General features: G+C 50.0%; 1 protein-coding gene across 3 annotated transcripts in view; it reads right to left on the reverse strand.

Moving 5' to 3' along the window:
* Window positions 1-601: 601 nt before the first annotated feature.
* LOC140649468 (uncharacterized) overlaps window positions 602-21,937 on the reverse strand; it is a 64,094-nt gene continuing 42,758 nt past the window's right edge. For 2 of the 3 annotated variants that reach the window (XM_072856722.1, XM_072856724.1), the window contains one exon: window positions 603-7,388. In XM_072856722.1, the coding sequence (XP_072712823.1) occupies window positions 7,260-7,388 (129 nt within the window). In that variant the 3' untranslated portion in view covers window positions 603-7,259. Of the gene's footprint in view, window positions 7,389-21,937 lie in introns of all 3 variants that reach the window. The other variant, XM_072856723.1, reaches the window with a different exon arrangement.

Below are 21,937 nucleotides of genomic sequence, written 5' to 3' on the forward strand. Positions count from 1 at the left end.
GGTTACCAATCTCTGGGGGACACTTCTTGCTTTCCTAACTCATTCCTACACCCCAAAAGTATATTACATACATAATATACATATTGTAAGCCTAAGTTTGTCTATTACAAACATAATATACATATTGTGAGACAGCGCTCAAACCAAACTCACTTTGTTCCTATGGCACACGGACGCCAGCCTGCCACCCGGTACAGACCAGACCCGCTAAGAGGGGGGAGCTTCGGAAAACTGAGCCTGAGCTATGCCCTTGCGACCAGCCTCTGCACGTAGCGACCACGGATGGTTCAGGCTCAGCCTGGCTGTGGTGAGGGACATGACGGATGCCAGGCAGCCCCGATGACCTGGGGTCCTCCTAGCAGGGCCCCAGCACCTGCACGCTGAGGGCAGATGGGGTCTGTAGGATGCCCATTTGCAGCCATGCAGATAGATCAGTGAGCGGCCCAGGTTTCAAGCTACTCTCTTGTTGTGGTTTCACCCGGCAAGCAGCTAAACACCACACAGGCGTTCGCTCACTCCCCCCCGCAGTGGGATGGGGGAGAGAATTGGAAAAAAGGTAAAACTCGTGGGCTGAGATAAAGACAATTTAATAGGACAGAAAAGGAAGGGAAAATAATAATAATGATGATAAAAGAATATACAAAATAAGTGATGCACAATGCGATTGCTCGCCACCCACTGACAGATGCCCAGCCAGTTCCCGAGCAGTGGCTGCACCCCCCCAGCCAACTCCCCCCAGTTTTTTGTTCAGCATGACGCCATATGGTGTGGAATAGCCCTTTGGGTCAGCTGTCCTGGCTGTGTCCCTTCCCAGCTTCTTGAGCACCTCTGGCCTCCTCGCTGGCAGGGCAGTATGAGGAGCTGAAAAATCCTTGACTTAGTGTAAGCACTGCTCAGCAACAACTAAAACATCAGTGTGTTATCAACAGTATTCTCATTCTATATCCAAACCACAGCACTATACCAGCTACTAGAAAGAAAATTAACTCTATCCTAGCCAAAACCAGGACATCCCTGATGCTGGCAGCTCGGTAGATGCACCAGGTCATCCCCAACCTCACCATCAAAGACTTGAAGGCCAAGTCACCACTGAGGCCTCGTATCACCTCCTGGGAAGGCAATGGGGGTTTTGCCCCAGGCTTCCACGGAAGTGGGATTAGGCTTTATCCAGACCATTTGTTATCAACCCATTATGTCTGAGAAAACAAAATACAGTTAAACTGCTTTTGTTAATAACAAGAAGAGTGCACTTTGTAAGGAATCAGAGTGACTGTGTCTGTTTGGAGCCACTAGCCCACCTTGAACGCTGGCAGGAGCAGACTCTGCCCCAGAGAAGGGTGAGACAGGGCTGGCACACAGCAACCTACCCCAGAAAACCCTCCCACCTCACCGCCTTCCTCAACCGGAGGTGGCATTTGTGCACGCAGTGTTTCCTGGGGAGTATTTTTCTTCTTTTTTCTTTCTTTTCAAGTCTGGAGCCTTGTAAATATTGAGCAGCCACAGCGTCCTGTGGCACAGGGTTCCCCAGTACAACCCCACGCTCTGTGCAGATCTGCCTCCGGTTGTTTGCTTTGAACCTGCCACCTGCTACTTTTATTTGATGTCCCTGAAGTTCTTGTCTGAGAAGAACAGTGTACAATCACTCTCTATTTTCTAATGAGGTCACTTTGTTTTGAGTCACTGTTGTCCAGGTGCCTGCTTCTTTTTAATTCAATGGTGAAAGCTCCCAAGTGCCTCAAGGACACAGATCAGGCATTTGTAATTTTTTCTTCACTTTTCCTAAACATTACTGGCGTGATGCATGGCAAAAGTCTGCCAGTTGCTACCACAAATGGCTGAGACTGCAGAACAGCAAATAAATACTCATCACCCTTGCCTTGGCATATGTAACCTATTTGTACATCCTCCGTGCATCACTATCTGCGGACCCCTGCAAACACATGGCCTCATTCATGCCCTTCCCCAGCACAAGCTCTTCTGCCCATGCCCCAGATGCGCATCCACCAGCATCCATCCTGCCAGGCACACGCTTGCTTGCATGCGTGCCCGTTGCCTTTACTCCTCCAAGACTTCCTTCCACTTAAAATATAAATAACATGCCATAAACATAAATGCCACAACCATATAAATGCCACTGTAAATGCACTGTGTCTATACACCCACACTGCATCAGCACGTACCCCATCCAACCCCAACCTGATACACACCCTTGAATGCATTCTTCCACCCCATGTCTTGCCACAACATGCTATGCAGCTTCAGAAAGAGCAAGGGAAAGCCCTAAGTTGTTTGAAGGAGGCGGTCTGTCCGGCTGGAAATTCTGCTTCTCGGTTGTTTCTGTGCCAAGCCGTGTTTCAGTGGCCTCTGTCTAGCCTGGGGTGGGAACCCTGGCCCTAGCAGCACTGCTGATTTTGCCCATTTTTCCTAGTCAATCTGGTAGGTAGGCAGATAGGTCAACACTCAGCACGCAGTTGGAAACGGGGTGGTAGGCGTCTTTTCCAAGCATCATCATGCTTTGTAGCACGCAGATGGTGAGTGTGCCGCAGGTGGGCTTCGCATTGAGCCCTGTCAAACAAAGATCCAGGTGTGCACAGGGCACCCTGCTTGTGGGTGACTGTAAGAGTACAGAGATTTCTGCACAAATTAAACATACAGAGACATAAATATATATATTGTGTGTGTGCATGCACGTACATACATATGTCTAAGAAAATGTTTGGACAACACAAGAAGAGCCGATCTTGCGCGCTGGCTTGCAAAGGGACTCGCCGAGTCTCAGGCTACATGTATAACGATTCCCTTTGCCGCTGCTGTGAGCTTGGTTCCCCTCTGTTATTTTTATAAGGCCACAGCATTAACCTAATTAATTTACTTTAATTGGAGAACAGTATTAGCCTAAACGGTCCCACTTAAATCACAGAGAAGCCGTGGCCAAGCTCTTCAAACAGCCGCCTGTCCCCATTCACCCTCCTGCAGATGGTTAACACAGCTGAGTTCAGCGCGCCTTGGCACAACAGTCCTCCTCTCTTTGTTTTCTGCTCTGAAGGGAAACACCTGCACGTCTCCAAGCGAGATCGGCTCAGAGCAGAGAAAGATCTCAACTTAGAAGTTACGGGCTCCCCCACCGAGCCACGACCCAAACCTGGTGGGAGGACTCACTCTGGAGCTGGGAGCTCCAGCAAATCGGAGGCCCTGAGGGACCTATGCCAAGCTGACCACGCTTGCAAAGTGCTTCGCTCACACCCCAGCCGGAGCCCCTGCCCTCTCCAGCAGCGGAGGGAGTGTTTGCACAAGGTGTTTTGCAAGCCACAGAGGTGAACAGCCCCGCACTGATGTATGCCAGAGGCAGCAACGGGGCACAGTGGCTACAGCAAGGAGCAGCCTTCAGAAGACCACAGCTCAGCTCTCATTTCCCTGGTTTCTGCCGATGGCTTCCTCTGTGGTCTTGGGCAAACCCTTCCCCCATGCCAGGGTCTGGCATCCAAATGAGGCCAACGTCCTTAGCCTCCTTTGTCAGCTACACTGGTAACTACAACTGAAAAGTACCCCGTAAGATCTTCGTGAATACCTGTTTTCTTTTAGCTTCAGAGCTTATCATCATATCGAGCTTATCATCATATTTTACCACAAAAACTGCCCTGTTTTGTCCTTAACTCGGAGGCCCAGCTTGCAGGGAGATATGAGGGGTGGGCACAATCGAACTTAACCCAAACACATGCCGGGGGCCCAGACTACAGCAGAAGCAGCTCTAGACCCCAGCCGATTAGCTGACTGCACACTGCAAAGCTTTATGCCAGCCTTCTGCTGTACCCTGGCTCCAGCGCAATAGGTGTCTGTACCTACAGCCAGGCTGATACAAGATCAACACATCCTCCTCTATGCATTTATATGCGTATAAACAAGCTTGACCTGGCAGAAGCCTACAGATGATCAGGGTTTGTGGAGCCATAGCGGCCACCATGTTTCTGAATGGCGTATAGGGCCCCAAAGGTGGGTGCGCTGAACAATCAGTCTGTTTTGGCGGAAACATCACAGAGAAAGGCAATTCTGCATGGGAAGTACGAGAGCAAAGGGCTTGGGGGAGCCAAAAAGTCCACCTTATAACCCTTGGAAAACAGGCCAAGGCCAATTAACAATGAGCTGCAGCTGACAGAGGGGAGAATTTCAAGATAAGAAAGATGGCAGGATGCCTAGAGGAGATCACAGCTTGGAGGGAAGAGCGGAAAAGGACTCCTGGGAATGGGTCTAAGTAGGACTGCTAAGGGAATTTAACCTGGTATCTCTCAGGGCACCTTGGAAGGGGGGACATAGGTAATAGCCTTGTGGGGTGCTGGTTAACATACAGAGCTAGGATCGTGGGGCAGAGACAGGAATTAGCTCAAGGAGATAGCAAGGGGTGGGGAATGCACATTACAAGTACCTGAGATAGGGGGTTTAGAGCAAGATCCAGAAAAAGGGGTGAGCTAGAGTTACGCTACTGAGGAATGGAGCATGAGTGCTCTAGGTGTGAGCAAAAGCGCTGCTGAGAAACTTGGGACAGAGGTGTAAGACTTACTGATGCTAAAATTATAAGCCAAAGACCAGCTGCGTGGTCACCCAACCTTCTGTTTTGGGGGATGGAGACCACCAGCCAGGACATGTTCAACCCCCAAGCAATAAGGACGTCACGCAAAAGCTAAGGCACCTTCTTGGTGGGGGGAGCACCAGTGAGGGCCAATATACCGTACCAGGCCTAGCCTCAAAGGGAGCAGCTGCACAGGGAGCTCCTCTTATATGCAAAGAGCCTGGCATTCACTTTAGAAAAGCTCTTGCTAGTTTGTTTTCAAAGCCATTCTCTTGCAGACATGGCTTGGGATTTGGCAGTGCTGTGTCATAGCTCGCTCTGCTCCATCCCCTCCTATACCCCTGCCCACAAACACCCAGAAGATGGCAAATGCATAAGACCCACCAGAGGTGTGAATATAGCAGCTGTTACACTTTATTTCATTGTTGTTTTTTTTTTATTTTTCCTTATGATTGAAAAAGAAAAGACAGAGAAAAGTTACAAAAGTACTAAAAGGCAATGATATTGGCAGGACGTCCCTGTTCCCTGCTCCCACCCCGGGGAAGGCAGTCTGCCGCACCTGCGGGCTGACAGAAACACATCTCTGGGGCCAAGCACCTCAGCAGCTCTCGCTGAGCAAAGCCTGGGGGCATGGGGGCTACTGCCCCAGCCATCTGCACAGGGAATGTGCCTCTTCAGGTAGGTACCAGCCTACTGCTGTCCCTTCTCCTGAGCCACAGGGGTTTGGTCCAAAGAGGCAACGCTTCCTGTCCTGCACTGGTCAGCTTGATCTGGCAGCAGTTAAAAAGCTGAGGTGCGCCATCGAGACAAGATAAGCAGAGTCTCTACAGAGGCAGGAGGAATCAGCAGAGGAATCAGCCTCTGTTGGAAGAAGGGACTTCATGCAGGGAACCACAATGCTCTGCCAGAGGCACCTCACCAGCAAACCCAAGCGACCCCTTGGAGGTGGTGCTGGTGCAGGGGGTGGCTCAGCTGTGACAGCCTGGAGCCAAAGAGCAGGCAGAGCTGGGGCAGGATCAGGACAGATGTCCCCTCGCTGCCTTGCCCAGCTGCTCTGCCTGCCTGAGTGAGAGGAGGTTGGGGATGGAGGAGGGCAGGGGTGGGAGATTCAGGTCCCCAGGCCTAGACGGCCTTTGGGCTTTCCCCAAGGGTCTCAATGAAGGGCCCAGAAAGCACCAGTGAATGCTGGTTCACTGTGTGGCCTCCTACTGGCAGCTGGACTGACCATTGGTCTCATCCAAAGAGTGGCATCAAAGACCTCCACACTGGAGCAGATTTAAAAACAAAAATTATTTTATATTACTCACAGTTGCTCCTCTTGATCCAGACAAGAAGTAAATTACTCACTCCCCCTTGCACCCAGCCAGATACAGGCTCAAGGTGGGGAATGCCTAGACAAAGAGGTTACTCTCGCCACCAGGTACAGCAAGGGGAAATGCCTCATTCCTTTGCCTCACCGAGAGAGGTGAGAGCTTGTCCCATTAGCCTTGTAGCACAACACACATACATGCCTCAAGGCCAGATCCATCAAACTCCAGTGGTAGCAAGGCCTAGCATGGTCCTAACTGTCTTAGGACTGTCTATAGAATATGTCCCAGAGCTTCACCCAAACTCTCCTCCTGTTTCTTCCACCAACAGGCAGCCACAAAACAGAGGCCTCTTTCTCCCACTCCATGCTACATCTGGGAATACTTGTTCCACTGATACAAGGAGGGGTCTACAAGAATTTAATAGCCAGCATAACAGGGGAGCGGAAAGCTGCTGGAGACATTAGATTTAGTTGAGTTTGGTGATGCCAGTTACCTTCAGCATGTTAGGGCAGCAGGGTATTGGGACAACACTGTGGAGAAGTGCTGCCTATCCCAGAACAGAGACAGCCTCAGCAGAGAGGAGACCCAAGAGCACACAGTCACCCACCCAAGTTCTTCTCTCTGATGATGCTGAGAGGACCGAGGGTGGGTGCTGTGTTTCCTTGGATGGCTGAACACAGACACTCCATTCTAGAATTTTATTCTAACCCCTGATCTATAACCCCTTTCAACCCCATTTTAGACAATATCACTGTTGTCAGCAGACCAGCTGGAACATGGAGCTAAATGTGCCCTTACCCCCTCCCACCTCCCTTCTCCTACTCTTCCACTCAAGAGAACTTGAAGTGAATGCAATTTTAAGTCTCAGAGAGGGATCTTCTTGCTTTTCAGGCAGTCCTGTATAGCCTCTGTCTCCAATCCTGAGCTCACTTCTGAGTGGGAGAAGGGTCAGGTCTATAGCAAAGCATTGTAGACCCAGGTACTCTTGGGAAACTGACTAGACTTGGTTTCACACCCTGATCACTCATCCCTGCTGCCACATAGGCCATACTAGCCCCTGAATCCCTCAGGGATATCTTCAACTACCACCATCCCTGTGTTTGACACTGCCTTGATGGCTGCCCTTGCAGTTTGTGGACCTCACTGGTTTGTTTTGCCCTGAAAGACAAAAGTCTCTCCCTTTGCCACTATTCAGATATGGCAATGGTATGAAAACAGGCACTGCTGCAAAGCTGTATGTTTCCTGCTGCCAGAGAGGGTGTATTGCAAAGATGTATCATTGTCCCCTTCTTCCCCCACCCATCCCCTTGGGCATTGCCACCTCCCCTTCTCCCTGCCAAGCAGGTTGTTGGTTGATAGTTCCTGAGGTTTTTGGAGAAACTCCTTCAGTAGGCACATGACGGTTCTTCCACTGGAGCTATCGGGCTCAGCGGCTTCAAGGTGCTGAGGGAACGGAAGGCAAAGGTGGATGGATCATACACAAAGTGGGGTGGCGGGCGGCCTCCGTTGATGCTCTGCAGGGGAATAAAAAGAGAAACGAAGTCAGTGCTCATATAAGCTGCCAACAGTGAAGTTCTTGCCTCAAGTGCTTTGTCACATCCCTGTCTGGTACAATTACACCTCTTTGAATGGGTAGTCATGTATGTGCTTGCAGCAAATGGCACTAACATAAGCAGTGAAGCACTTTGCTCGTTCCCTTGCTCCTACCCCTCAAGAGAAAAGCATGCGCGCCCCCTAAACCCCCAAGACTGAGGTCCCTAGGATCCACATGACCAGGACCCATGGCACCTGTAGCCACTAAATGAAACAGGATATCCGTGATGCATTTAAAGTCCCAGAGTCAGAACAGCATCGCTGCCAGAAGGTATCACATGGAAAAGCTAAATTCAGATTCACTTGGCCTTGAAAGGAGGATGTACTACACTTTTAGAGCAGGGAGATAAACCAGGTCATCTCTGAAGACTCGTTCTTCAGTCCTGTTTTTCAATAGCTCTCCAGTAAGGATTTACAAATCACCCTTTCTTAATCTATAAAGTCCCAGACACATTGAAACTCTCCAGAGTTTTGCACCAGACTCCACAGTTCAATGAGGAGGGAGATGCTCAGAGCAAAAGATCCCACCTGAAGGCCTTACAGCCTGGTTTGTACCACCACCAAAGACCATTCTCTCCCTTTTTGCTCCCCGTGTTCAGAGCATGGTCAGAGCAGATCCAGAGTAAGGAGGACAGAAATACTCGTGCACTCCCTGCACTGTGTGACAGGACAGCAATGCTGTTCCCCACTAGGCTGTGCTGGGACCTGTGGATCCCAGAGGAATTATGGTGCCAAAGTGATTCCACTCTGTTAAATAGGAAGTGTTTTCCATTTACCTCTCGGGAACTTCGTTTTCTTTCTTTCCTTAAGCAAGCAGAAGCACCAGTGAGGCAGCTGCTTCACAGACGCTCATGGGCCAGGAGAGGAGGCCTCGCTGCTCTATGGGCCAGCGGAGTCTTTCACAGAATCGTATAGGTTGGAAAAGACCTTTAGGATCATCGAGTCCAACCGTAAACCTAACACTACCAAGTCCACCACTAAACCATGTCCCTAAGCACCTCATCCAAACGTCTTTTAAATACTTCCAGGGATGGTATCTTTCATCATGCTCCTGCAGAGTTCATTCCCCAGGGACAGGTGTGAGCTACCAAGTGCCACATGCTGGAGAGTTGAGCAGCTCAGAAACTCATGCAAATGTCGTCCCCCATCTCATCTCACTCCCATCACTGCTGGGAAGGGCTTTACTATTGTTTTCATGGAGGTTGGAAAAAGCCCAGTGAGAAGAGACCTGGCCTGGGCTCTGGTGTTATGTGCCTCCCTGCTGCCTCTTCTAGGCCTTTCCTAGTAAGACCCATGGTTTCCGTTGCTCAGTCTGCACTAAGGGACTGTTCCTCAAAGGATTAGGCTTTTTAGGAACAATTACCAACTCTACTGTCTCCTCTAAGATAGAGTTTCATTTTGGCACTTCAAAGTCAGGCCTATCAGACAGCTGCAACCACATACCAGCATGGCAAGGTGATGTTTTGATGCCACCTGCCTCTATCTTGGCTGGGTTTTAACTTGTCATCACAGGACAAGCACATGCAACTTTTCCCAGAAAGCTGCTCAAATGGTCAGGCTTACTCAAACAGTCATGCCAAATTAGAGCGTGCTACGGAAGTGCCCAGGTCAGGCCCCGGGTGCTGCAGTCACTGCAACAGGATCTGGAAGCCTCTGCCTCCAGGATCGTGGTCACAGCTCGGGCCCATGGGGCAGCCTTCATGTCAGAAAGTTCTCTTTAAAAGCCAGCGTGGGCAGCGTGTTTCTGCCTAGTTGGTACCTCCTCCGCAAATTAAGATGGGCACTTGAGAATGGAAAATGCCAACATGGTGCTTGGCATCAGCTGTACCTGGAGTTTCAGCCAGCAAATCATGCCCTGCTACATCCCCCTGACACCTTGGCCAGCAGCATAAGAAACAAGAAAGGCAGATTTAAGGGCCTTTACTCAATAGCCACCTGCTGTGGGGTTATATATGGTGTGTGCTCTGGCAAGCCTCAGAGGTGGAGGGTAACATAGCAACCCCTATTCAAAGCTAAGGGGCAGAATAAATCAGCACATTTGTCCTTCTCCAGAGCAGAGAAGGTCCCCTGCCAGTGCCAAGAGGGAACGGGAACAAAGAACCTGGCAGTCCCCTCCATTTTGAAATGCCAGACAGGATTAGGGAAGGCAGCTGAATCAGTTCATTTCTGGCAGACAGCAGATGGAGAAGAGGCTGAGGAAACACGGGTCCAGAGGACAGACGAAAGTCATCCACAAAACTCGCCAGGCTTTGGGTTGGAAGGCACCCTGGGGTTTCTCTTAGGCCTTCTTCTGGGGCCAGTGTGTGGGGCAGAGAGCCTTCCCAGGGCACCGCGAGGGAGACGGGCACAGAACAACGGCTGAGGTGAAGGACAGGGACATGAGAAGACACAGGAGGATGCAAAGATGCACAGGTGGTCAGGCAGCTGCAAGTAAGGCTCAAACTGCACCCAATCCTGCGTCTTCATCATGGCACCTCTCAAGCGGCCACAAGACGACGGCTGGCTTTCAACAGCGCAGCCACCACAACAGCAGGCGAGGGCAGGGTGAGAAGGGCCCTGTGTCCAACTGTAGGCAGTAACACAACTGCCTTAATTCAGGGGAACACCCTGACCAATCTGCAGTCATTTATAACCCTGAACAGTACCAGTATGTCTTGCACCTACCTACTCCATGATTGACGGGGCGGCACCTCAGCTAGGGACCTTGCTGGAGGAAAGAAAGAGCACCAGCACCAAAGCACTCCACTCTCTTCTTGCAGAACAGCATGTTTTCTTTGGAGCTTGTATTTTGCTCTAGGGATGACCAGGCCTGATCTGGCTTAGTCCACGGCACCATTTGGGATGACAGCATGTGGTGGTCTGGCTCTGATGAGTAGCACAAGGCAAAGCTCTGTAGATGTATTCCCAGAAAGAAAACGGATAGGGCCGGCTGCCAGAAAGGGGAACACGTTCCTCCCACCCTGTCGCTTGGGCCAGCTGCCTCCCTGTAGTCTGGGCAAGTGTCCTAGCCAGCCTGCCCTTCCCCTTGGGCACCCAGCACCAGCCTATGATGCCTGGGACATCACTTTGACTAAGGAAGGCTGTGAGAGTTGCTGCTACTGCAGCAGGCCCCCGGAGAGCTTGCCACAAACCTGCCTGACAGCCCCTGCTGAGCAACGCCAGGCCAGCTCCTGCAGAGGCTCCTCAGAGCACAAACACTCCACGCTTGACATTAAAGGCCAGTGCGTTCACCCTAATGGCATTCGGGCAGCTGGGTAACTCGCACAAAATGGAGCCTAATATGGGCCCTGTGCTAATGGCAATCATTAACCAGAGCCCTCAATTTGTTAAGCAATGTATTTGCACAGCTGGAGAACGGCCCGAGATACAAGCACTTGGCTGCCGGCAGGAAGGTGCACACGCTCAGATGCACGCTCTGTCACACACTCATGCTCACTTGCACATGCTCACCTGCTCCCACACGCCTCAGGTTCTCCCCGGTACACATGCCTTTCCCTGGTCACTTGTCCACACCCCTCCATGCACACACAGACCTCTTCCTGACTTGGAAATCACAAGAGCAGCTGTCCCCACTCATACAAATCTTGTCCGCTCACATTGTAACTCAAGCCAAGCAGGGCCTGAACTCCACCAGCAACCAGAGGACAGTCCAAGGGAGCACAGCTCATCACTTGCTTGTACAACTGCCCGGAGCAGAAGGTAGTTTCAGTACCTGCAGACACCCATACTGCCTCATTGCACGCCTCATTTGATTTAGATGAGCTCCTAAGGGAGTTAGCTTGTGTTAACACGTGTTTCAAGCAACTATATGCAGACCACCTTGGTCACACACGCTTGTCAGCATGCACCCAGACACACACTTCTTCCCTTATATATGCACACCTACATACACACTCTTGCAAACCTGTACTGTGGTCACCAATTGCATTAACACCATTAAACACTGGTAAATAAGCAACCAGGCTTGAAACATATCTGAAACACATTAACAAAGAAGCACACCTAAAATTGGTACAGATAGCGACAGGATGCCAGTGCCTCAAAGACGACTAGTGAGATTAAACACCACAGAAGAAATACAGAATTTCAATCATCTTAGCAGCCCTCAGAAAACAGAGAAATGGGCAACTCCTCCATAAATCCATCTGTAACATAATTGTAACATTTCAGCAAGGAGAAAGTACATAGGAAGAAGATAAACAGGTAAAGGATAAATCTGCTAATACAAACCCACACTCCTCCTAGAAACCTATCCCTTACCCTTGTGAAGTCTGGGAAAATATCCCAAATGCAGATTGTGAAATAACTTAATTTTAGACTCATGATTCCACAGAAGCGCAGTTCTCTGCTTTGGACAACACAAAGGCAAGCACAGCTCCAAGCGTGCTTTCAGCTGTAGGAATGACAATCCCCACAGGAGGGGGGAAATGAAGTTACCTAACACTGCAATGTCTTAGAAGGCTAGGGGCGATACAAAACTGAGCCCTGCTTAATACTCTTTGGTCCTCTTTCATAAGAGCTCTAGTATCCTGGCAGGATTCAAAATCAGATCAGTTTGTGCACTCTGCCAACCCATCCCCTACTCAGGGCCAACCCAGCACAGGAGTCCCTTCTTTCCTACCCCAGCAGTTGGGAAATGCTGCCGAGCTCCCTTGAAAGGATGCTGCCTTCCAGTGGTGGATGCCTCTCAGTGGTGGGTGAATGATCCCTTCGCAGTCTGTAGACTCACTTGTTAAAAGTCCTTTGGGATGAAAGGCACCATGTAATTGCAAGTTGTAAAGGCGCATCCGATTCCCACCACCACCCTGTGTGGAAAGGAATAAATCCCCAGCAGATCCTTGGCAAAGACGGACGCCTGCCTGTGATGCTGCCTGTTCATGAGACAGCCGCCTTGCCCAGGAGTGGACAGAGCCAGAGGTAGTACCGATATTCAAGCAGGGCACAGAGACAGTAAAGGCTGTCTGACTCCACAGTGAAGCACTTGCAGGTACACTGCTTTTAATTCCACTTTGCCCTTGTTCCTGTCACCCTTGCCAGGTGGTTAGAAAAGAAACTGGTGACACTTCAACTTTGATGTGTGAAACCATCAGATGTGAGCAAGGGAAGGGGACCCACAAGCCTGCTCCTAGCTACATCTGTAATTCTGGACACGGTCCTGACCAAGCCACTTCCCATCATCTGTGCCTCAGTTTCTCCTGTGTACAATACATACATCACAGTCAGGCAGCCAGGATGAACTAATTAGCATCTAGGTGTTGCGACTTTCTGATGAGAGGCTATTTCCTTTCAACTACAGCCTCGCTTCAGGCAGTTTTCAAGAAATAGTTGCTGACAAGCAGGACCAGCTCCTCCAGTAGAGCAGCAATTCACACTTAACTGCTTCTTCATTAACTCCAATAGGGCCTCTGACAATTTATTCCAGTCACAGACCTGGAGCAGCTCAAAGAATAACTTTTCAAAGGCAAATCCCTTCCCTCCTGAAAGTCTCTCCTCCATCCCCACATTCATACGCAGTTTAATTTCAGGGGATAGCTAAAAGATACACCATGGCAGAACTTCATTTTAAGACTACTCTTCTCCCTTCTCTTCCAAGAAAAAAAGATCAACTCCAAACACTGTTCTGACAAGGAATAAAAAACTTTGCAGTTAGCACTGTTTTTCTGTGTTCTCCATTACCCTTCCCTAAAAGGCTGAAAGGCCTGTCCTCCTCCACCAGCGTCAGGCTGCCTAATACCTACTTCCTTCTATGCAACCACATTGCAAAAACCAGTTCTATAGTTTACAAACACACCACTGTTCCTCTTAGAAAAGAAAAAAAAAATTAAAAAAATCTATCAAACATTTGCAAATGTGTGTGTGGAGTTGTCAGATGGCAACTACCAGACTTATAGAGGTGCCACCAGACAGACAACACTGAGCTTTTTTGGAAGGTACTTCAAAGCGTCTAGCAGATGCTTGCTGGTCACTTGCCCAAAAGCAGAAATAGGCCAGTTTCAGATATGGGTCCTTGCTGGCACCAGTGTAATAAGCCTTTCTCCTCTCTCACGTGTCTTTGAGATGTATCTTTGAGAAAGCTGACTGCAAGCTTTGATTTTGCCTGCCTGACAATCTGAAGGAAGGAGGCTCCACAATGAAAAGGGACAGATGGGTCATTCAGAGGGGCAGGTTGTCAGTGCTCCCCGGCCAACTTGGGGAACTCACCGCTCCAGGGTCCCAGTGAAGATCATGCTCTGAAGGCCACACAAATCTCTTAGGAAGAAGTGAATGAACCCACATCCCCCTACTAGTGAGCTGTGTCTTGCCCCCACTTTCTCTTTTTTTGATACAAAGTGGCCTGTCCTTCCCTGCACACACCACAGGGTCTGCATATACCTGAGCAGGAGGAGGAGCAGGCACGAGAGGAGCTCCAAGCAAGCACAGACACAGGCAAGGCACGATCTGGCCCTAAATCTCTCAACTACATCCGAGTAGAGCCCTTAGCAGTTTTAGTCTGTACACAAGTGACACTACCTTGTCCTCTCCTTCCTCCCCACCTTCCCCTTTCCAGCCTTCCCTGTGTGGCAGGAACATCCTCCCTCCCTCCAGAGGGATCTGATGAGATGCATCCCAGAGTCCTGAGGGAATTGGCTGATGTAGCTGCCAAGCCACTCTCCATGACATTTGAAAAGTCATGGCAGTCAGGTGAAGTCCCTGGTGACTGGAGAAAGGGAAACATTGTGCCCATCTTTAAAAAGGGTAGAAAGGATGACCCTGGGAACTACCGACCTGTCAGCCCCACCTCTGTGCCTGGGAAGATCATGGAACAGATCCTCCTAGAAGCTATGCTAGAGCACATGGAGGACAGGGAGGTGATTTGAGACAGGCAACATGGCTTCACCAGGGCAAGTCCTGCCTCACCAACCTAGTGGCTTTCTACGAGGGAGTTACCACATCCGTGGACAAGGGAAAAGCAGTGGATGTCATCTATCTGGACTTCTGTAAAGCCTTTGACACGCTCCCTCACAACATCCTTCTCTCTAAATTGGAGAGATACGGATTTGATGGGTGGACTGTTCAGTGGATAAGGAATTGGTTGGATGGTCACATCCAGAGGGTAGCAGTCAATGACTCCATGTCCAGATGGAGATTAGTGACGAGTGGTGTCCCTCAGGGGTCTGTACTGGGACCAGTGCTGTTCAATATTTTCGTCAATGACACTGACAGCGAGATCAAGTGCACCCTCAGCAAGTTTGCAGATGACACCAAGCCGAGTGGTGCAGTTGACACGCCAGAAGGACGGGATATCATCCAGAGGGATCTGGACAAGCTGGAGAAGTGGGCCTGTGTGAACCCCATGAGGTTCAACAGGGCCAAGTGCAGGGTCCTACACCTGGGTCAGGGCAATCCTTGGTTTCAATACAGGCTGGGGGATGATGTGATCAAGAGCAGCCCTGTGGAAAAGGACTTGGGGGTACTGATGGACGAAAAGCTGGACATGAGCCAACAATGTGCACTCGCAGCCCAGAAGGCCAACCGTATCCTGGGCTGCATCAAAAGAAGCGTGGCCAGCAGTCAAGGGAGGTGATTCTGCCCTTCTACTCTGCTCTGGTGAGACCTCACCTGGAGTACTGCGTCCAGCTCTGGAGCCCTCAGCACAAGAAGGACATGGAGCTGTTGCAGTGGGTCCAGGGGAGGGCCACGAAAATGATCCGAGGGCTGGAGCACCTCTCCTACGAGGACAGGGTGAGAGAGTTGGGGTTGTTCAGCCTGGAGAACAGAAGGCTGCAGGGAGACCTTATAGCAGCCTGCCAGTACTTAAAGGGGGCCTATAGGAAGGACAGGGACAGACTTTTTAGCAAGGCCTGTTGTGACAGGACAAGAAGCAATGGTTTTAAACTAAGGGAGGGCAGATTTAGACTGGATTTAAGAAAAATTTTTTTACAGTGAGGGTGGTGAGGCACTGGAACAGGTTGCCCAGAGAGGTAGTGGAGGCCCCATCCCTGGAAACATTCAAGGTCAGGTTGGATGGGGCTCTGAGCAACCTGATCTAGTTACAGATGTCCCTGCTCTTGCAGGGAGGTTGGACTAGATGACCTGTCAAGGTCCCTTCCAATCCAAAGCATTCTATGATTCTATGATCGCAGCTGGCTGCCCTCACAGTCCTCCACCCTTCGGGCCGGGATCCCCAGATACCATGCTTCTCACAGAGCCGGCACGTGGTGCATACTTGGGCATGTGCAGCTTCCAGTTTGCATGAGGCCAGGGGAACCCGATTCCCTCTGGCCAGGCAAGCTGGCACAGAGAAGCACACTGCTTTCAACTTAAAGAGAACCCAAATTAAAACTGCAAAGTGAGTATTAATTACCCTGGCATGAGCAGGCTGCAAACGCATGCTGACACAGTGCGTTTGCCTCTGGACAAACCGCCCCAGTCGTGGAAGCCAAGCGCAGGAAGTGGGTGTATTATGGGAGAGGTGTGTGGGAAAAGAGGATTACAGCTCTGGGGACTGGAAGAGGGAACGGGTGCCAGGTTCCCACAGCCACGCGAACAAAGCGGAGCAGGGAGCAAAGGCAGTGGGCCTAGATGCAGTGGTAAAAAGATGCACCTGACCTGCCATCTTGGACTTGAAGCTCTGCCAGAAAACAGTGGCAGAGCCGCTGTGACCCTCTGTCATCCCCTACACCCCTCTCTCTCTGCTCCATCACCCAGGTGTGACCCAAAAGTCACCAAATCTGTCCCCCTCCCCCCCCATGAAACATACCTTGCCACTTCCCAGCCCCCTGAACCACGGTGCCACCAGCCACAGCCACTACTGACACACAGGGCTGTCCCAGGAGCAGCCGGTCACTGGGCTGCACCTCAGTCCCAACATCCTTTCTACCCCTCCCCACTCCCCCATTCTTAAAACGGACCCACAACCCGTATCAGACCACAAAGCAAGGACAGCATTGAAAATAGGATGTCAGCCTCCTGACTCACCAGCTACTCACTACTTTAATGGTAGTCTGGATTAGAGAGCTCTTGGTTATTCCACAATGTCTATTCTGCAAGCACTTAAATGATTTAACAGGTGCAAGGGCATACATGGCAGGAATTTATGAAAAGCAGGCAGCAATAAAAATTATTTTCTTTAAGGAAGCAGAAGAGAGAGACATGACAGTCCCTCTTCTGGCTGCTATGGACAGGCTGAAGGCTGGTTAGCTTTTGCCATGAAATCCAATAAAAGCAATGCCAAATAAAACAATGTCTGGAGCCAGATGTTTGGGATAGTTTTTAACAAACAGAGGCATTCGCACCTGGGTTACACTGGATCCTTCCCCACACTAAGGAAACTCTGGACAAAGTCTTTTGTCAAGAATTATTCACACCAAGGGCTGGGGTTCTCCAGGGCCAGCACAGAGACCTTTAGCAGGCAGCTCAGTGGCTGGGTTGGGAGGAGCATGGGGGGAGCTCATTTCCCCAATAAGCAAATGGATATTCATGCTCTCACTTACCAGAGGACCTTCTCCATTTTGCTCAGCAGATACATGCCCATCAACAGGAAACAAGAGACCACCTAAGAAACTGGAGTGCTTCATGAGGGACCTCTGCCCAGTAAGTAACCCAAGGATGCAACTGGCCAGGGAGACGAGTCTCTCTTGTTGCTTCTAGAGGGCAGGTTCGGGTTTAGGCACTCAGTCACATACTAAAGACAACCAGGAGAGTTTGACAAACTGTTAGCAAGCTGCAGTTTGGGATCTCTGCTGCCTGAGATGTCAGAGCTGTTTAGACTGCATGATATGGCGTGAATAAGAACACAGCTCAAGTGTTTGAATATCAAAGCCCAGAGTTCAGTTCTCCTCACACTGTCTCTCTTCAGGCAAGTCACATTCTCTGCTAGTTTCTCAGTTTAACTCACTCTGAAATTGCAATCATGATATTTATCTGCCTCTGGGATGCTATATTTAGCAATGCTTGCAAAGCACCTTGGGAGCCTGTGATGGAAGAGGCAGCATACATATGTGTGTGTATATGTATACACAGAGTGTCTTCTGATTTTTTAGAAATCTTTACTTCTTGCTGCGCAGCCAGAACCAGAGGTTTGCACCAATAGTGCTCTGTCACCTAGTATGCCTTGCATTTGTGAATAGCTCCGGTGTCTGCCAAGAAGTCTCAGGCCAGCATATCTCCTGCTCAGCTCCAAGCTCTAAAAGGTCCCTTGTTTTAGGAGAAGAAAACCCAGCATGTTTCTGCAGTGGCCTTTCAGGATGCAGAGGCAAGAGATAAGAGACAGGGAAGTCATTTCAGGGATCTGGCCCCTGTCCAAGCAGAGGGCGTTCTCAACATTGATAAGATCAAGGCAAGAGCACAAAAGGTTTATGTTCCAATTTAAAATTCTTATTTTTACATAGCAGAAAACATCTCTCTGATCAGCTAGGTTATCAGATTGGCCTTGAAATCCTTACTCCCTCTCTGCCTGCCCCAACAAGAGCTCTCGAGATACCCAGGGGCTTGCCAGTTGTGTCTTCTACCCACCTACTGTTGCTGATATAAGCCCAGCTCCACTGATCCCATTCAGAGACTGCATGTAGGAGTTTGTGAAGGAAAAACAAGAATAGGACTAAATGACAGACTTGTAACTCTCATCCCAAAAGGGCCTGGAGAACTGAAGACTTGTGGTATTATAGAAAGACTCTGGAAAATGGGTCTCCGCATTCAGAGCTGGCTACAGCTGACCAAGCCTGGTCCAGGGTGGAGGCAGTTACACTCTGTGAGCATGTGCTTGTACAGTCATCCTCCTTCCAGCGCTAAGGAAGTGTCTCCACGCAACACCCAACTGCACCACGCAAACATGCTCTGGATGCTAAAATACCCACGCACGTGTGCACCCCTCTCACCCACACCTAGCACCTTGCTTCCACTTACAGACATCACACTGGCTGACACTTTAGGGCACCAGTGACCAGGTCTGCATACACACATTGCCCACCTCACTGTGCAACACCCATATAGGCCCATGCCTACCCCTCACCTTGCACTGACACATGCTATGCTACGTGTATCTATTATGCACAAATCCATACTTCATACATATGCTGCCACCTACAATTTATCTCTGCTCACATGCCTGCAGGGACTGATTCTCCTGTTCCATTATCCTCTACTGAGAGGGAACAGAAGGGAGGAGGGTTTTTTAATATTATTTTCTCTTCACTGTAGGCCCTGACCTCTCACAGCTACTATTCCTGAAGACATTTCAAACACGGCTGAGCTCTGCACATTTGGGAAGTTTATTAATCTCTCTGCCTTAATCTGTCTAGGTTCTTAGACTTGTCACATCACTGTCCCATCATCCCGCTTAAGAAGAACTGCTGAGCAAGTGGAAAGGCTGTAGCCTAACGCCACCTGAGCTGGCCCATGGAAAGCTGAAGTACAGGGAACAATGAGAAGGTGGCACCTTAGTGTTAAAACAGCACATGGAAAATTAAAACCCAGTCTAGGTCACCTGCTTGGGAAAGACTCCCAAGGACCATGAACATTTCCAAGGGCTGAAACTGTGTTTCAGTGCCAGAGGGCAAAGACACTGCCCCTCCATCTCACCTTCCCATGGGAGACACTTCCAGCAGAAGAGGGAGGAAGAGCATAGCTGGGATGATGCATGAGAAAGCATCACCTTGCGTCCTGACATGCCAGCAAAGCCCCAAGATGTCAAGGCAACCAAAATATCAGTGAGGAGGAGGGTACTTTTAAAAGCATGCATCATCTCACAACCACATGAGACACTGTCCTCAGCAAGAACAGGATGAAAATGCTTCATTGATGTTACTAGCAGTTCACTGTCATCATCATCCTTGCACAGGAGGGAATAACCATAATCCTTTCTCCTTCAAGCTATTCAGCAGCAGGAGAAGTGGGGAGAGAAAGCAGGGATCCTTGCTTCAAACCGCTGGCATAAACCATTAGGTAGCCTGCCTGCTCCTCAGATCAGTTCACTCACTGCATCTCCATCCAGTTGTACGCTGTCTGGATGTCGCTGCCCACCTCAATTCAGAAAGAGACTGCATGCTCTTTACCTATGCTGAAACAGGAGCACTGGTGCATCAGGGCTTCTCAGGGCTACAGCAACACAAGCAAACTAGTTCACATGGTGATGTTTCCTGTTCAGACACGCAGTCGCCTGGTTCCTCCCATAACAGCTCATCAACCCATTTGCTATGAGAGATCTGTCTTCATTTCTTCCACCCTCACCACAATGGCAAAGTCCCAGCACTGAACCTGTGTCACCAGACCCTCAGCAACAAAAAACCAAGCCTCTCACCTTGCCTCCTGCTGTCATCCTTTTCAAAAGGTCACATTCAGTAGGGCCTCAGAATAGCCCTCCCAAGTGAGCTAAGGTCTCTGGTGTGCTCTGATGCGATTACTGAGTGCTGGGCAAGAGCCAGAAATCACAGAACGGCTGAGGTTGGCAGGCACCTTTAAAGATAGTCTAGTTCAACCCCCCTCCTCAGAGCAGGGTCAGCAAGAGCACTTTGCCCAAGACCATGTCCTGGCATGCTTTGAATATCTCCATGGATGGAGACTCCACAGTTTCTCTGGGCAACCTGAATTTCCTGCGTTTTAACTTGTGCCCATTACCTCTTGTGCTGCTGCTGGGCAACACTGAGAAGGAACCCTGTGCCAAGCACGTCTTACTGGCTGGATTGAGGTTTCCTTTTATATGATGAGAGCACAGCATCATCCTTCAGAGGTATCAACCTCTCTCAGCTGCTTTCAGAGCTGAGGCACCTTAGCAAGGTATTCTGCCAGGGACCTGCTGCCTCCTAAGATGCGTACATAAAAGCGGACACTCGCAATCGTTTGAAAAATGGAAGCAAAAATGCTCCTTTACCTAACAGCTCTGCCACCATGACAGACCAACAAGAGACTGGGAAGTATCATATGCTATTGTCATGGAAACCACACGAGCGCCTCAGGTAGAGATGCACTGTCCCAGCTCAGCAAGGTTGGCCAGAGGAGCGTGGATTCTGTGCCATCTGTCAGAAGGGTGTGCTCTCAGTTTCTGCTGTTTATTTTGGTGCAAGCTGACACAGGCTCAGTAGGGAGCGAAGGGATAATTCTGCCTCTCAGATTCTCCAGGGGCACAAGAGTAAACTGCAATAATGAGCTCAAGGTGTCAAGGGAAACCACCCCACCGAGGTGTTCCTGAAAGCCCATGGACTAGGGGACTGCCACCAAGCAGCACTGGAAATAGCTGTCGTCCAGGGACACCCAGAAAAAAAAACAGCGAAAGCACGTGAGGCAGGGATAAAGGAAGGTGATAAACAAGTTGCACTAAAACATTGCAGCAGGATTAGACTGTTGGTAGGTCTGAAGGACAGGCACAGTCTGGGGAGAGCTCACAGGGCACAGGAGGAGACAGCTCCACTGAAAACAATCCAGGCAGGAGCATAGGAGAATACATAACAGGTCAGGATTAATTGTGCAGTCAGAAGTATCAGGTCATTGTGGGGCTGCTGGAAGACAGGACTGAAGTGCCCTGGCAGAAGGCATATGAGGAGCTGGAGAAATACCATCCAGCTCTGCACAAGGCTCTAGCCAGCCCTACCTGCTACCACGCCTCAAATAAAGCGGCGATGGGCAGGGGCACCCAACGGCATGCCCATAAACAGCAGCACTTCTGGGTACACAAAAGCTTCAGTCCTATTTCCTGCTGGGCAAGGTGTAAACCCTGAAGGATCCTGGTCTGCCATTCATCCCCCTTACAAGGCATCATTGCTGGCTATAATTACTGCAGTGAAAGTAGTAGTTTTATCACAAAAGATATCTGTTTTCTTCACCCTGACCTGGTTTTGCCTGTGTATTGCAAACATGTGGAGGATCATATGGGGCTCAGTGGACTGACGCACTTGTTTTGGCTGCAGCGTGCAAAGTCACGCACACATCTCCCACAGCACCATACAGCGCTGACCGAAAGAAAGCCAAGGTACCCACAAAGGAGACATGCTGGCTGAAGAGTCAGGGGATGGGATACTAGAGACAGACTCAGAGGTGCAGGCAGCACAAACTACAAGCAGGAGAGTTGAGCAAACCAAGCCCTGTGAGGCGTGTGTGCGCTCAAGAATGGGAGATGCCCAGACACTGCAGTGCTATCCCAGCTGCAAAACCATCCAAGCAATCCAGCTCTCATCTGCCATCATCCAGTCCCACATCCCATACGGTTCTGCAGACATCAGTGCACCATGCAGGTATAGTCCCTTTTCCGCAGCTATCTACCAGTACTTCTCACCCCTGACGAACACCACTTGTTACCTCAGATCAGCACTTCCCTTGGTCAAGGATCCGAATGACACCCTACAGGACAGCTATGCATAACTGTATGAGCTCATAGCAGGGGATGTAGACTTTCACTCCAAGGAAACTTTGTGCCCATAGGCTCCAAAATGGAAAAGCCGATGGATTATTAGCCTCGTCAGCACCTAACCTAAATTGCAACTCCAGAATAGCAACTTTT

The sequence above is a fragment of the Ciconia boyciana genome, chromosome 3, assembly GCF_034638445.1.
Source record: "Ciconia boyciana chromosome 3, ASM3463844v1, whole genome shotgun sequence".
NCBI classification, from domain to species: domain Eukaryota; kingdom Metazoa; phylum Chordata; class Aves; order Ciconiiformes; family Ciconiidae; genus Ciconia; species Ciconia boyciana.